This window comes from Agelaius tricolor, unplaced genomic scaffold (assembly GCF_023055355.1).
Source record: "Agelaius tricolor isolate 1412-34295 unplaced genomic scaffold, bAgeTri1.0.p SCAF_15, whole genome shotgun sequence".
NCBI lineage: Eukaryota > Metazoa > Chordata > Aves > Passeriformes > Icteridae > Agelaius > Agelaius tricolor.
Genome location: NW_027269275.1, coordinates 3959522 through 3975889, shown reverse-complemented (window position 1 = coordinate 3975889; position 16368 = coordinate 3959522). Strand labels below are relative to the sequence as shown.

The window sequence follows — 16368 nt, the reverse complement described above, 5'->3', positions numbered from 1 at the left end:
AGAAATGAGTTTGGATCATGTTTTCAAGTTCTCTCTTTATTTTGTGGAAGATACTTAACTGTGCAAGTCATGTTTTTGGAGCTTTCAGAACAAGAGAAACCTGTGGCCCTTTGCTCCTAAGAGGGCATGGATTTCCCCATGGACTCCATTCCATCTGCATTTGCTTTGTGCCAAACTTGTGTTAATGGCAGAAACCAGGGTGTGAGATCTGCTCTCAAGCTGCTCATGGGGAGGCAAGTTTCACAACTCCTGTGGGTCAGACCAGTAGTGCTGTTGCAAGCAAATGCACCTGTGAGGGTTGTGCAGCCCCAGAGCCTGTGGTCTCTGTAGCATTGCAGAATGGCTCTGGAGATCACCTGCAGAGGAAGGTTGTTGCATTCCTGGAGCTTACAGAGGGGGACAGGCCACAGGGCTGGAGCTGCTCCTCTGGCAGGAGGAGCAGCCAGGAAGGGTACGTGGCTTGGGTCTGAGTGGGATGTGCTCCCTGCTGGAGGGGGCATCTGTGAAAGGCTTGAAAAAAGCTTTGAAAAGACATTTGATCTTCTGTATATTGGGTGGGTTCAACTTCTGGATCTGGTTAAAGCCAGCCCTGACACTGTGGACTTGTTTGTGTTTGTGGATAAATCATCAGGTGTTGTGTGAGAGTCCAGGCTCAGCCTCTTGGGCCTGGAGGAGGGGTGTGACTTTTCCTCTTGCTGCTTTTCCAGCTGTTTGGGAGATAAACGTTATCCAAAAGTGGAGGATTGGCAGGGCAGCTTTCCCTGACTCCACAATGGAGTTCTGCTTTCAGCCTCTGCAGGGAGCAATGCCCCTTGGCTGGGTGCTCATGGTGTGTAAAGGTTGGGTTTCATGTGCTCCTGCCAGGGCCAGACCTGCAGAGCTGTGTCTGCACAGCTGTGCTGGTGCAAGGCCTTTCCTCCCTCCTTTGGGCAGCCTCCAGCTCTCTTGGCCATTCTGTGAAGTCCATGAGAAAGCAGATGACAAGAGTTCTTGGGAAGAGTGGGCCATGCCCACAGAGCACATGTTGTCCAGTTTTCTTTCTGCTTCCTGCTTTCCTGCTCTGCTATAAGCATTTGGAGGTGACTTTTCTTTAGGCAGAGGGCACTGGGGCACCTCTCTACAGCTGAAGATTGGTGGGGAGTGAGGGCTTCAGTCCTTTAGGGGGTGTTGAGAAGCACTGGTGGCCCCTTGGGAAAGGAGATTTGGGATTTTGCTCAGCTGGCTTTGCAGAGTTATTCTGCAGGCTCTCAGCAGTGTCCTCCAGCTGTGCGGCTGCTGGGCTGGGATTTGAGCAGTCCTGCCTTCCTCTGGCTGTGAGCCTTTGTGCACACGCAGCTCTGCTGCCAGGAAGCCAGCAGGGAGTAAACAGCTTCCCTTGGCAAGCACTCCAAAGAGAGCCAGCAGGGGGAATTACCTTCTCCTGAGGAGGAGCATCCCTTGGGTTGAGCAAAACAGGGCTAATGACCTGAGTGTGTTAAAGGAAGGTAAAATACAGGTTGTATAAGCTCTTGGGGAGTTGCTGTGCTGGACACCATAGCTTACATTTAGGGAAATTAAACCTTTATGGTTTTTATACTCATCTCTTTAGCCTTCCTGTTTCCTGCACCTCACAGCAGAGTGGGGTCCATGGCTTCCATCTAACTTTGTGTTTGTCTTGTCCTACAGGCTGGGAAACGTTCCTGCTGGAGGGTTGAGCCCAGCAAAGGAGTGGTCCCCCCTAATTCTGAGGTGTCTGTGGCTGTCATAGCAAACCTGAATGACACAGTGAAATTCCAGGAGAAGGTGAAGGTGTTCATTCAGAACAACCCTGTGACCATCATCTCTCTCCAGGCTGTGGGCATTGGCACCACAGTTGTCACAGACAAACCTCTCGTTCCGAAGCTCGACTTGAAGTCCTGCTTCAGGTAGGAGACTCTAGAAACTTCCACATCTCCTGTGTGTTCAGCAAGGAACAATTTTTCCATAGCCCTTCAGGCTAGATCTTCTTCAGTACTCAAGGTCCTAGCTCTGTTTCCATGAAGCCACAGGAATTCATTTAGAAATATGTCATCCGAGAGTTGCTAGATATCCTGAAAAGCCACAGAAATGGAAAAGCTGGAAGACCTGGCAGGGCTGAAGCTTTGAGCCTGGGCAGCCTTTTGGGTGGAGGTTTTATTGCAGTCAGGGAATGCCATCAGGGTGAAGCTGAAGCTGAGTGATGCCAGGGAGATAACAGCTGCCATGACATTTTCCATCTCTCTTCTCTTGTAGCTTCAGTCCCTGCTTTTACCACTTCCAGCTGACCAACAGAGGCCGCCGCACGCAGCGGCTGTACTGGAGCACAGAAGGGTTCCGCACCTTCCGCCGCGGCTCCCGGGCCCCTGCCCCCGCTGCCACCAAGGGCCGAGGGGCTGCCCCCATCCCCAGGCCTGGCAGCCCCGTGTTCAAGGTGCGGCCAGTGCAGGTGGACCTGAGGCCGGGCCAGACTGTGGACATGGTGCTGGAAGGCTGCTCCAGCACTGTCCAGGTGAGGCCCCTGCCCAGGGCTGAGCCTTCCCCACCAGATCCCCCCCCTGCAGCTTCTTCTGCAGCCCCTTGACAGTGGCCTGGCAAAAGGAGCAAGTGACTTCAAGAAGCTGTTTCAAGGCCAGTTGCTTTCCTTGCTGGCCACCAGCAGTTGCTACGGCTCTTTTGTGTTTCCCTAACTACCATAAACCCAACTTGCTGATCCCAAAATACAGGCTGAAGGAAGTACTGCTCCTTTGGCCAAACAGGGCTTACCTGTGTCATGTGCTGAGGGAGAAAGGAAGAGCAAAGAAGTTGAACTTAGACTAGAAGCCCAGGCAGGAAGCGAATTAAACTACTGTCAAGTGCTTTTTCTGAGGGAAAAACCCTTTACCCAGGGAGTAAAAGAAAAGCCCTGGGAATGGCAGGAGTGTCTGGGAGCAGCATTGCTTTTCCTCTGAAGACAAACTTGGGCACAGGGCTGCTCTAGCTATGAGTCCTGGAGGGGAAAACACAGTGTGCCAGCTCTAATGATCAGTGCAATGTCCATCCAGGCAGGAAACTGTTCCCAGGGATCATCAGAATTGACAATTTGACTTTGGTCAACTTTTCTATCACTGCTTGCCCCAGTGTCTCAGCCAGCCCTGGTGTCCCAGGGGCAGCCAGGTTTTGCAGCACCCCTGGAGAGCAACTCAGAGGGGGAGATTTTAGCAGAGTCTGGGAGTGTTCTCCTACCTGGACCTTTCTTTCCAGGGCAATGAAACTCTGCCGAGAAGCTGCCAGCTAAGTCTGGTATGCATTCCCTGGCTCCAGGACCCCTGGGCACAGATAGTTAGAGTAAATAGGTGGCAGCACAGAAAGAAAAGAGAGCTACTGAGGAGAGCAGAGACTAACTACAGTCCCTAATAACAAGTGACAGGAATGGGGCCCATGGGTGGGTGGCAAGGCAGTGTGGGGTGTTGGGCCTGCCAGCACACACTGGGAGACAAGGGACTCTTGTGTGCAGGAGGTGAAGGAGCGGCTGCTGTGTCACGCTGTGGTGGGGAAAGAGATAACAAAGAAACAGATCCTGCAAGTGGATGTCATCTGCAACTTCATTTGCCCTGGAGTGCAAATGTCCCCCAGAGCCATCGCTTTCCGTGTGGAAAAGGTAAAGTCACCAGATTGCATCCTGGCATTTAAAGGTGTAACTCTTAAACTGGCTGGAAATAAATAGAAATAGATGCACTTCTGGGGCGGAAAAATGTGACATGCATTGGAAGGGGAAGGAGGTCTATGGCACTTGAGGTCGTTTGCCCTTGTCTCCTGTTTCTGTAGAAACCCAGTGATGCCCTGACACTGCAGTACCAGCTGTTGACATTAAAAAACACCAGCTCCCTGCCATTCAGCATTGTGCTGCACTTGGAGCAGCCCTTCCTGGTCTGCAATGAGAACCAGAAGCCCCTCCCTGCAAATGCCAAGGTGAGCCTCTGTGGGCTTCTTCAGTGGGGTTTGAGGAGGAGGGATGTGGTGGTGCACTTCTGTTGGGAGGTCCTCAAGTTGAGAAGTTTATACTGTAGTGTCAGCAGTGGATTGGCCTGAGCTGAATCAGCAGAGCTGCTGAAGGAATCAAAATCTTATCTGAATTGGTAACATCCATGCTGGCTCTAAAACATGAGGAGAGGGGAGCAGGAAAGCAGATGGAGGCAAGCCATGCAGGGAAGGTGTCTCCTGGAAAGCCATGCCAGCTCTCCAGCAGCCACCCCCTTGTACTGGGGCTGAGCACAGAAACGGGAGCCTGAGGGATCCTGGACTGGACTGTGGTGCCTGCAGCCAGAGCCCTGCTGGAGAGAGATGAACCATGAACTGAGAAGCCCGTGCTGGGGTCACTTGGAGCATTTACTGTTTCATGCTGCCAGACCTTGGGACATCATCCCACAGGTGATTAATTACTGCTCATCTCCTTGCAGCCTTTGAGAGTGGATGTGGGGAAGGAACTTCATCTCTACATCCGGTTTAACCCAGCTTATAAGAAAAGTAAGATCAGCTGGGTGGTAAAGAAGGTTCTCAGGGTGAGCTTCATGGAGCATCCTCATGTGGAGAAGGTCCGTGTTCGGGGGGAAGTCTACTTCCCAAATCTCCACCTCCCGACCAAGGCCGTGGACTTTGGCTGCATCATAAATGACACTGAACAAGTGTTGCATATGGGGATGACCAACTGCAGCCCACTACCTGTCAACTACCACTGGTCATTCCTGACAGACAGAAAGGTGCACACCATAAGGTATGAGCATCATCATCCCCGTGCTGCTCCCAGCATGGAGCTGCTCCAGCCTGGTTCTGGAGTGGCTGTTACTGAGCTCAGCACCCCGGCACCCAGCCAGGGGCTGCAGTGCAGTGAGGAGCTGCTCTTGCAGGCACCTCTCTCTCCCACTGCAGGTCCACCATCACAGTTATGTTATTTTCCAGGTTCATGCCTTCACCACCTCAATTCAAGCCACAGTCACCAAAGAAGAAGGGAGTGTTTCCATGGAGATACTCCAGGACTGAAAGTGTGGAAGAGCTGGCTGAAACCCCGGAAACAACGCAGGATCCTGCCCTGGAGGATTCTGATGAGGAGGATCCTGCCCAGGAAGATCCTGCCCAGGAGGATCCTGCTCAAGAGGACTCTTCTCAGGAGGATTCTGCTCAGGAGGACTCTGACCAGGAGCCAGCAGATGCAGAGCATTCCCTGGAAACAGAGGTGGATTTTCTTGTGCACCTACCACTTGCTTTGCCTCCCCAACTTGCCACCAAAAAATCATACTCGTGCCAACCTCCCTTTTTGCTGCCCTTCTGTCCTGTGCCCTGAAAGTGGCAGTTGGACATGGGGTGTCTGGGAGGTACAAATAGGAAAGTTTTGCTCAGTGAAGCTCGTTCAGATCCTACAGACCTGTGCTGAGTTTGGGATTTTTGGCTTATTTTCTTTACAATGTAAAATGAGGTCTTTATCTGCATCATGATGAGAAGGCTTCCAGCTTCCCATGTGTGTCAATCCATGAAGAGGATTCCTGATCTCCACGGAGCCCCTTCCAAACCCAGCTAGAGCACTCACATCTCTGCCTTCACCCAGAAGCTGGTATTGCAGTGACAGCTCCAGAGGTGTCTTTTATAAAGCAAGACTTTGCAAAGTCACTTATTATGGGGCAGTAAAAAGTCACTTACTATTATGCAGTTTAAAAAAAAGATGTAAGGAAGCAGAAGAGTTTCTCAAAAGCCCAGTGTTGGCATTAGGTTTAAGGAGAAGGGTTGTATCTGCTCACACACAAATACCAGTTGTTTCTACACTGCACAGTTTTTCTGAATCAGGAGAAACAAAGCCCTATATGAACAGTGTGGCTGAATGGTTTCAAATAGAAGCACAAAATCATCTTTATTTCCTGGTTGTTGCCATGTATGCACACACGTAAACCAGGGAAATTCAAGTGGCCATCCTGGAATCCTGGAATGGTTTGGCTTGGAAGGGACTTTCAGAGATTATGTAGTTCCAACCCTCCCTGCCTGAGTGCTGGGGGCACCCAGTTCCCAGGCAAGTTTGATGTAGGAGGTGCAGATGGAGCCCAGGTCTCATCTGTGGGTGGGCTTGGACCCACACTCAACTGATGGCCTGGACATTTTCACCCTTGATTTGTGCCCAGGCCCCTTTTCAGCTGCTCCTGGTGGGTGAGGAGGTGCAGCCTGCAGCAGAGTGATCTTGCTCAGAGCAGCCAGCTCACTGCAGCCCGTGGTGCTTTTTAACAGGGGCTGGCATCCACTCCTGGGGCGTCTCAGAGGCCGGTGAGGATGAGGGGACTGAGTTGGTTCTCAGAGATGGAGCACCCCAAGTTGGGAATGCAGGAGGTAAGTGGGAATTTGTCTCATGTCCATGTTTCCAGTGTGGGAAGTGGTTCTGTAGCCCCAGTGCCACTGGTGGCCCTCAGCACTGCTCACAGAGGGGCCTCACATCCCTCCCAGTCCATCTCAAAGCTCTGCTGAAGCGAGCGGTCACTGGAGAGGCCATGTGGGATGTTTTGTAGGGCTGTGCAGCACCTGTGGAGGGCATTGCTCCCATTTACCTCATCAGGTGGTTTTCGGGACATTTTTGTAGGAACTCTGGCTGTAGCAGCTTGAAGGAACAGCATGTAAGTGAGAGAGAGGGAAAAAGGCCTCAGAAGTCAGATGAGCCTTCCCCCAGCTCCAAGGGCTCCCACCTCCAAGTCTCCTGTTTTTCTGAAGACAGTGAGAAGTGTTTCTAAAGACAAGTTCTGCAGCAGAGAGAATTTCTTGCTGCCAGGAGACATTCCAGTTGACTTTAACGTAGTGTATACTCATAGAAAAGTGATTATGGGAGAAGATTTTCCCCATGGTCCCTGCACTGGTCAGTGGCACGGACACAGGATGAGATTAGGATGATTCTGGCTGCGTTTGGGGAATAGGCCCCTCCAGCTGTGACTCTATTTCAGGACACAGCTGCTCTTCTGCATCCATCTCCACTCTCAGCATCTCGATGTCCCCTCCTCTCCCTCCAGGTGTTTGATGTCCGGCCCCTGTGGGGTGAGCTGCAGCCAGGCGAGAGCGAGCAGGTCACCTTCACCTTCTTTGGGCACGCCAACATCGTGGCCAGTGTCAGGGCGCTGTGCCACGTGCAGGGAGGCCCCACCTACGAGGTGGTGCTGGCCGGGGAGGCCTCGTGCCCCAGCTACCAACTGGACGTGGAGGAGATCGACTGGGGGCTGCAGGTACCGCGGGCTGCTCCTGCCACAGCTCCTTGTCTGGCATCATGGCCACCTCCATCCCAGGCTCTCTGCCCCTCTCAGCTCCTCTGCTGGCTCTGGGCCTTGGGATGCAACCTTTGAGAGACACGTCCAGCAGCCCAGCTGGTTTGAAATGGCCATCCCCACCCTCCCCTCCCTTCCCCTGGCTGAGGGACAGGACACCCTCCTCTCCAAGGCACCTGGCACTGCCTCCTGGCAGCACAAGGCTCCCAGTGAAGATGTCCAGAGGGGCCTGTCCCTGAGATATCCCTCCACTGATCTGCTCCTAAAGCTTGAGCTCCAAGGAGATGCTCTTGTCAAATGCTCTTGCTTGATCCACAAAATCCTCCAGGGAGGAAGTTGGGCTTTCAGTCACTTCAGTAGCTGAAAACAATGTCCCAGAATAATCCCCACTTTACTTCTTTTCACTTTAACGTCCACAGATACTTCCAGTTCCTGGCACTGCCTGTGTTGTCCTGTGTGCCTCTCTTGTCACCTGTTTCTTGCCAATATTTGCATGCAGGTGCCTTTTCTTCTGGAATGCCTCTCAGAAATGCACAAACTTTTAGATACGATTCAATGGGGACAAAGTTGTCAAAGCAAAAAACTGTTCCTTAGTAACCATTCAGCTGAGCTGGACGTGTGTCTCCCTGCCCCAGAGAGGAGCAAACACACCCTCCAACAAAAAGGCAATCTTTGTATCCCCTTTGGGACAGTCCCTGGCCCCTTTCCCCTCGGAGGGGTACTCAGGAACTTCCATTCTCTCTGATGCCAACCTTTCTGTCCCCTCCCCTCTCATCCTCCTTCCTTTTGGTCAGGTCTTCAACCCCGTCCCTCTGCCAGCTCACAGCAACACCCAACAAACCAACCTGAACAAATCCAAACCACAAACAGCAACATGCAGAACCAACAGCTTCCATTCTTTAACTTCATAAGCTTTTGGCTTCGTCTCACACATCTCAGTGTGGCACATCCTCTGTTTCTCCTGGCTGTTGGTGACCCCTCAGAGAGCAGAGGACCTGGTCCCCTGGTTCATTTATTGCTGGCCTTTACATGGTTTTACCATCTCTCTGTATTTGTGTGGTTGCATTGTGGCTGTGTGCTGTCAATGCCATGAAAGAGGAAGGAGGTTGCCAGCATCAGGCCTGTGTCTGTAACTTCTCCCTCCTCTGTCCTCTCTCCAGGTGTTTAACAAAGTCCTCAAAGCACAGGTGACCCTGCAGAACACCGGGGTTATGGAATTCACCTACGTGGTGCCAAGCTCCACCACTGGCACTGCAGCAAAACCTCTGCCTGGAGAGCCTGTGGTCGTGCCCAATGCAGTGAGTAGCACAAGACATTGGCTCTGGCCCTGTGCCAGGCAGCCCAGGAGAGAATTAAAGGAAAAAAGGGGGAAAAGAGGGAAAAACATGGGGGGAAAACGCCCCAGCCCTGCGAGAGCTCAGGAGCACACACTGCACCCCAGGGTTGGAGGTGTGAGCTTTTGGGCACAAGGAAGGTGGAAAGTGATGTGGTCTGATGGTTTCTTCTGGATGAGAACCTGTCTTCTCAGCCTGTCTGTCCCCTGAGCCATCCCCCATCAAAGCTTTGATGCAGTCCCTTCCTCCTCTCCTGTCCCTGCAGGGTTTCCTTCCACCTGGCCTGAAGCAAGTGTTCAAAGTCTATTATCTGCCAGGAAAGCTGGGAGTCTTCCACAAGACTTTCCAGGTCCATGTGGCTCACCTGGAACCAGCAGAAATCATCCTGAAGGGAAAGGGGACCTTCCCTGGGGTTACCAAGTACCGCCCCAGGATGCTGAAAGGTGAGCACTGTCTGTTGGCTCCCAGGAAGATCCCCTGGTTCTCCCCTGCCATCACACATCAGGCAGCTCACACCCATCTCCTCAAGCCTGGAACTTGCAGGGCTGCCAGACCAACACTTTGGCCTCCGTGGTTGCTTCCTGAGTTTTGAGCAGTTGAGCCCATTTAGGCTTTTTCCCAGGATCCTTTTCCCAGGATCTTGCCAGCACATTGTTGTAGGCCTGGAAGGATGATGGCCAGGCAGAAAAGCTTGGGAAAGGTGTGAGAGAGGCTGGCAGGGCTTTTGGCAGGGTTGGATGTGTGTGGCATTGCAGGGGTGACATGATCCCCTGTGAGAGAGAATGAACATGAGGATTCAGAGAGGAGCAGCAGCATCCATTGTTCTGGGACAGGCCAGTGTTGGGGAAGTGGGACCTCTCAGCTTCAATGGGATTGGCAATGGGTCATGTCTTCTATTTATGGATAATTTTTTCCTTCAGAAGAGGAGGAAATAGTGCAAGAAGAAGAAAAAAACCCAGAGGAAGAAGAAAAGGAAAAGGATGAATCATCTGTCACCATCTGTGGTGATGGAGTCACTGATTGTCAGAGCTGAACAACAGGCTAGTGTCCAACATCTCCCAGGGCCCCTTCAGCTGAGGGCTCCCCCAGCAGCATTCTGGCTCTGGTGGAAGAGGTGGGAGGGTTATTCCCACTTGGGAAACTGGAGGAGTAGCAGCTGTGCTCCCTCCCAAAGTTGCCTTTGCTTGTGGCCAGCCCATCCTCCATACTTGGAGCTCTCAGATAGGTACTGCCATAATCAGATTACAAGATTTCTGGGCCACTTGCTGAATTTGGAGAGCTCGTGGTGTGTTCTCTTTTGTAACTGGGAGAAATATTTGTATTCAAGTGTTTATACCTAGAAAGTGAGCAGAATATCCAGAGTCAGTGAAGGACCAAGCACCAGCAAACTCTTCTTCATTTGCTGTGTAAATGGCAGAAAGGGCAACTGAACTGGTGAACTTTGTGATCTCCAAATGGCCTTATTCATGATAGCCCTCATTTTTTATTGGTGTATGATTCCACAAGGCATTTCTCTCCTCTTCTGGAATACAGAGGTTAAGAGGAAAAAAATACTATTTAAAAAAAAAAGGCAATTTCTGTACCTGTATGATGGGAATGATGTGGTTTCTTCTCCAGTGATACTGCCAACCTTGAGGTTTCAGCTGAGGATAAAGAAACTGAATCATCCAAATATTCTTCAGAAGACAAACCTTGAGAAGACCAAGGGAAACTGGGAAGCTCTTTGAAGAACCTACTGAGCCATAAGAACCTCGAGGATTGGCATTGGCACACCTTGTTTACCAATAAGGCAGGGAAAGGAATGACTTATGGGAAGAGATCTGTGAAGGCTGGGCTCTGCCCAGGCATGGTGCAAACTCCATGAGATCCTGCAAAGTCTTCCTCTTCTCCCAGATGAAGCTTTTCAGGACAGAGAACTGGATCCTTTCCACCTGTGGGAAGCACCTGGAGCTTTTAGAGCCACCCTTAACCACTGCTTGAAGTCCCACCATGTCCCTTGCCACTGGAATTGGAGAGCTAATGCTCTAAACCCCCATCATGAAGCTAGGGACACCCTTAGGATGGTCATGGATGACAGTCTGATAGCAACCACGTCACCTTGGTGTACTTTGGCCCAGATAACACTGGGGATTGTGGCAGGCTCAGAGAGAACACTCTTGGTCAGGTGTGAGATGTATGGCACGGATTATGTGGCTCATTATGACTAAACTGACTGCTAATACAGTATCTACATATTGTCAATGCAGTATAAAATAGAAGCAGGTCTAATATAATATGAGCAGCTTTGGCCAGAAACCTGCAGGTTTACAGACTTTGGCACTGCAGAACTCACAGGGACAAAGCAACAAAGCCCCTGTGGAGCTACGTGAGGATTTTATCTCTGGACACGAGTGGATCTCAGCTGGATCTGCAGCCAGAGGCACCAGGAAGCTGCTGGGGCATGCAAGGAGCTCAAGTGACACAGGAGGAGGGGGGCAGGAGCCTTTCAGCACTTGCTCCTTGCCAGATGCAAGGGAGCCCTGCAGGGCTCGGCCTGATGCTCTTCCTTGACCTTCTGGATGCTTTCCCATCCATAATGGGATTTCCAACTCCAGAGGAGCAGCCTCTGTGAGGTGCACTCCCAAAGGCAAAGGTGTTCTAAAGTGAAAATCACTGCTCCAACTTGTGCCACTTTGCTGCTGAGGTTATCAAGAGGAGCATCCCCACCAGCACCCATTTTTGCAGCTCTCTGGCTCCCAACTCACTGCCCACATGCCAGTTGTGCCAAGGAATGGGGATTTCTAGCTGTGATCACATACTTGCCAGATTGTGCTATCATGGTAATTGATTTTGAGAGGAATAGTGGATTTGTCTTTACAAAGAAGCTGTGGGTCTGCTGGGAGATAAAACCAGCACTGGGAGATAGAAGAAACAATGGGAAGGATTCCACTGATTGATGAATGGAAAATGATATTTGCTTTTACAAATTAACTTTAGGTTTGCTGATAAATGAAATTAGACATTGAAAGATGAAAGAAACAATAGGGAGGGAAAACCCCTAAATTCTGTAAGAATTAAAAATTAAAAGGGAGGGTTATACCTTAGAGGGAAATCTTAGGTATAGGTGTATCAGGAAGTCTGAACCTCTCAAGTACCTCAGCCAAGGGGGAAAGAGAGAAGGGAAATGTGGCTGGGAATTGGGATAAAAAGGGAGGCTGCGTTCTCCAGAAACTGGAGAGACCCCAGGGGAATGCCCCATGGCCTCTCCCTCTATTCAAATAAAGAAAAAGGACTCCTCTGTCTCCTTTTTGAACATAAACCTCTGGTGTTTGTGGATTAATTTTCCTAACATTTTGATTCACTGTGTTGCAGTCAAGGAGAAAAATTATTAAAGAAAGGCCTCATAAAATCAGGCCTGCTCTGTTAGATCCATGGCTGGCCTGTCACTTCTTCTAAGTGCAGCTAGCACTTTGCAAGTTCCCATGTGAATATAATCCTGGTGTGAATGGTTTGTTAACATAACAACCACACCTGCATAAACATTAGATCTATCCCATGAGAATCAGTGAAGAAAATATGTCAACAATTTAAGAATAAAGAGATTTGATAGACAAGTTAATACCTTTCTCTAACCAACAGAGTAATTGGCAAAAAAGCTACTGACCAATTGGAGGCACACACCAGGTCTGTAAAACTTCTAAATGAAGTCTTGGCTACACTGAGTTACAGGGAGTGGGAACAGAGCTCTCCAGAAACTTGAAGCTAGAAGGATTTAATGATATTCCTCACTTTGAGGCTCTTCTAGAGCTTAACTGCCAGCACAAAAGCTTTGCCAAGATCCTTTTAAGCAAATAAATGAGATCCATGAGAATTGGGACAGACCACAAGGGTCTGGGACAGCCCCAGTGCAGGGGCCCACAGATTGGATGTGTTAGAGAAACCCAAAACATGCACACCTAGAGAGCCCTTCCTACTCTATAGCAGCTGGGCATGGAACTCACTCCATGGAACTCAGTCCATGGAACTCAGTCCATGGGATTCAGTCCATGGAACTCAGTCCATGGGATTCAGTCCATGGAATTCCCAAGGCCTTATCAGTTTCTCATGGTCACTGAAGTCTCTGCTATCACAGAATCCCAGGATCACTGAGGATGGAAAATCCCTCCCAGCCCATGGAGTCCCAGCTGTGCCTGATGCCACCTTGTCCCCAGCCCAGAGCCCTGAGTGCCACCTCCAGCCCTTCCTGGGACACCTGCAGGGATGGGCACTGCCAAGCTCCCTGGGCAGCCCCTGCCAAGGCCTGGGCACTCTTTTTGGTTTTTCTACAAAAAGGAAGAATTTGTATCAAAGACATTCTGTACTTCTGTTATCATTTATCCTATGCCTGTGCTTGGAAAATTTCCTCACCATGGTTTGATAGACCTGATGATCTTGAAGGTCTCTTCCAAACTAGTGATTCTGTGATTCAAATAGTCACCCATTAAAAGAAAAAGCTGTTGATTCTTTCTCCCTGCTTCTTCCATCCCCTTGTTAATTTTCATCTTCAGAATTCTGCTCTTTATTTTCCTCTCCAGCTGTTTCTTAGTACTCTTATTCATTTCTATTCCCTATCTATTAATCAGCAAGAGGTAGAAAAGAACAAATGGAACAGTATCTGTTGGGAAGAGTGTAGCTCCATGTTTTCACAGCATTCATGGTAGATTATTTTCTGTGAGACCATTGCCCATTTGTCAAATTCAGCTGAACTGCTGGACAGACAAACAGATGCTGCAATTACACAGAAAACAGCATGTGGTCTCCTTTCCTGGTAACTGAGTAGAAAATTGTTTTGAATTTTTCCTCTCCTCCCCTTTTCACTATAAAATCATGAAAACGGAAAATTGTAGATGCTTTGACAGGCTTCAAGACCACCACTTTACCCAAGTCTTTTCTGTTTTAATTATTTTTTATCTAATAATACAGAGATTAATGAGTAATATCAATGAATTAGTCTAACAACTTGCAGTTTTAATGCATTGTTGTACACACTTGCAATAGCACCACAATTCAGTCAGATCCTTGGATTGAAGCTAAACTCGAGCCCATGTTCAGCATGGGTAGAGGAAGAGTAATTCCCAAGAAGAAAGTTCTATTTCCAAACAAAAAAATCAATATTTGATGAGCTTTATGACAAAGATTAAGTATATTTTTAATACAATGCTAATGATCATAGACAAGCAGTGCTATAATATATCAAAATGTAGCAGAATGGAAATCCTGCAGGTTGGTATAATGAGAACTATTATTGTCACTTAGAAGATGGAACTGTTTCATTTAAGGATTTCTGAATGCCAAAACGCTGAAAGTCAAATATCAGGAGTTGTTAACTGTAACGATGTTTAAATCAGGATCATTGAACAGAAGGATTACTGCAGGAGCTGGTGATGAAAGCTGTGGCAATAAAGCACCCATTTAGCAGGCATTCAACGTGTAGCAGAGAGCATGAGTGTTAACAGTTCGTGATTTAGAAAATTTTACTTCAGTCTTGAGCATTTTCCAACGTTTTTGTGTATGATTCAAGCAGTCTTTATTGGCAATGTGTGCTTGATATACCATGATGGGGTAGGAACTGCTGTGCAGGAAATTATTTATTCTCACAGGTCCACCTTTCTTCTGCAGTGAACATTTAAAATTAAATTTAAAAAATACAACCCACATCCCCAAAGCTTTCTAAGTCCATGGAGCTGTCAAACAAGACACTGTACAGAAAGTTTAGAGTTTTGTGGCCCTGTTCTGCTGAGTCTTTGCAAGACTTGATGTGTTAGACTAATGGCTACAGACTTGCTTTTCTAGTCAAAGGAAAGCTCAATTTCTTGATAAAGAACTTCTGTTTTGGGGTGTTTTGCTTGCTATAGGGCTCCATGGCACAGATGATGTAATTGCAAATCACCTCATGGGAGGAATTATTAAAGGGAAGATGCACCCTGCATTATCAAGGACATAAAAGGCTGGGTTTAAAAGGATTCATTCTAGAAAGCTCTTGAGGTTTTGTTGAGCTTCCTTAACAAAATAATTTCTCCATCCTTGCTCCTGTCCCTTCCCTCTACCTCTCTTTTTTATTTTTATATTTTTATTAAGAAAATACAGGAACTAGTCTAATGTACAATGGAAGCATTACACTGTGTTCAGGACATTACTGCCTCCTTTTGTAGAAGGGCTTGGGATATTTGAAATAGCCATGGAAGTGTAGCAGAAACATTCTGTATGTTGGAAGGTTCCATAGAGCAAGCAGGACATAATCTTACAAGTTAGAATGAAAAGAAAAAATAAAAATAAAAGAAAAAGAAAAAGAAAAAATAAAAAAGGAAAAAGAAAAGGGGAGGGGGAAAATCTGACAGTGACACAGTAGCATCTCTAACTGGTTATCAGGAAAACCAAGGAAATAAAAATATAAAGAAGGAAAGGAGTTGGAATGAGTTGTTTGAGAAATATGACGAATATTCTCAGCAGACTTAACAATGTGTCTAAATAAGAATCATTTTTTGTGTGCTATAAAAGCATCCAGGAGCTCCAGGACTCTGTTGCCACAAGCAAAGAACAAAATGCTGACCCCAGAAAGAATTCCCATCCAGTTACATGGGAAACAGGGACACACTCAAAAAAAGAAGGGAACCCCTCCAGCTTGCTGTTGGCACTACTAAAACTTACACAAAGGACAATTTCCCATTAAGCATTAAATTACAAGCAATGCCTGCAGTGCACAGGTGTGAATCTTGCAAGGGTGAAGGAGAAGTGATGGTTGGAGGTAAAAATTACTCTGTCTTTAATGTTTTCTTTTACATATTAACTCTTATATTTGGAATAATTATCCATAACATATGGAAAGAAAATGTTGTTGAATGTACATAGACTCCACAAGCAAACAATTTCATTTTCATGTGAAGTTTCAACTTGCCTTCTCTTATTCCAGTTGAGATCATTTATAGAGTTCTGAGCATATAAAGTCTGGAGAGTGAAGTACAGGCACAGTCTGTACCACAGAGTGTCTTTTTTTTCATTTAAAGGATGAAGTCTTGTCAGTGCCATTTATGACTTTATTTAAGAATGTGCAGCTGGTGCTTTTGAGGAGAATATGTAAATGATGGGTTCTTTATAGGTTCAGTATTAAGTAAATACAGACTGCTCCAGCATCATACTATTTGATGCTGCTGAAAGGAACTAATCAAATAGTCTATAAATACCTGCAGTGCCCTTCTCCTTCAGAGGAGCAAGTTACTTTCTGTGAAATTAATTTCCATATTATGTGTGTGCTAAATAGAGTAAGTGACAGCTTTTCAAACACCTTGTGTCATTACCTAGTGAACAAGCTTTGCATCATTGTAATTGAACATGGGCATCATGTTATTATATTATGATATATATAAAAATAATACATTAATAAATAGAGAGGTCAGAGGCCTGATAAACCACATCTGGATCATGACAATGAAGGGTTCTGCTTCTCATCCTAAGGATGGAGGGAGGTGAAAAGCTGGAAAGTAGCCAGTCTGATCACTGTGTCCATTCCTGTAAGAATCTGGATCTTTTCCTTTTGTATTATGTTATTCCTGAAATATCTACAGGCACAATCCAATCTCTACTACTATGCCTTAAAATATAACCAGCTGCCTTCAGCTCACCAGGCAGAAAGGGGAACATCCTTTACTGTTTAGTTTCCTCTGGCTGTGTTTGTTGCTGAGCACTGGATCTGATGCTGCCTGTGATGGGGGAAAGGGCCAATTTTAGCTACTGTGCTTTCTGTCCTGGATTCCTGCAGC

At 47.8% G+C, this 16368-nt stretch overlaps 1 protein-coding gene across 1 annotated transcript in view; it reads left to right on the top strand.

The window, feature by feature from the left end:
• LOC139596205 (hydrocephalus-inducing protein homolog) overlaps positions 1-16049 on the top strand; it is a 34496-nt gene extending 18447 nt beyond the window's left edge. The window contains exons 19-29 of the mRNA XM_071440257.1: positions 1666-1904; positions 2251-2506; positions 3491-3634; positions 3802-3945; positions 4434-4747; positions 4933-5206; positions 6244-6342; positions 7011-7220; positions 8420-8557; positions 8859-9036; positions 9514-16049. Of these exons, the coding sequence (XP_071296358.1) occupies positions 1666-1904; positions 2251-2506; positions 3491-3634; positions 3802-3945; positions 4434-4747; positions 4933-5206; positions 6244-6342; positions 7011-7220; positions 8420-8557; positions 8859-9036; positions 9514-9626 (2109 nt within the window). The 3' untranslated portion in view covers positions 9627-16049. The remainder of the gene's footprint in view (positions 1-1665; positions 1905-2250; positions 2507-3490; positions 3635-3801; positions 3946-4433; positions 4748-4932; positions 5207-6243; positions 6343-7010; positions 7221-8419; positions 8558-8858; positions 9037-9513) is intronic.
• The last annotated feature ends 319 nt before the right edge of the window (positions 16050-16368 follow it).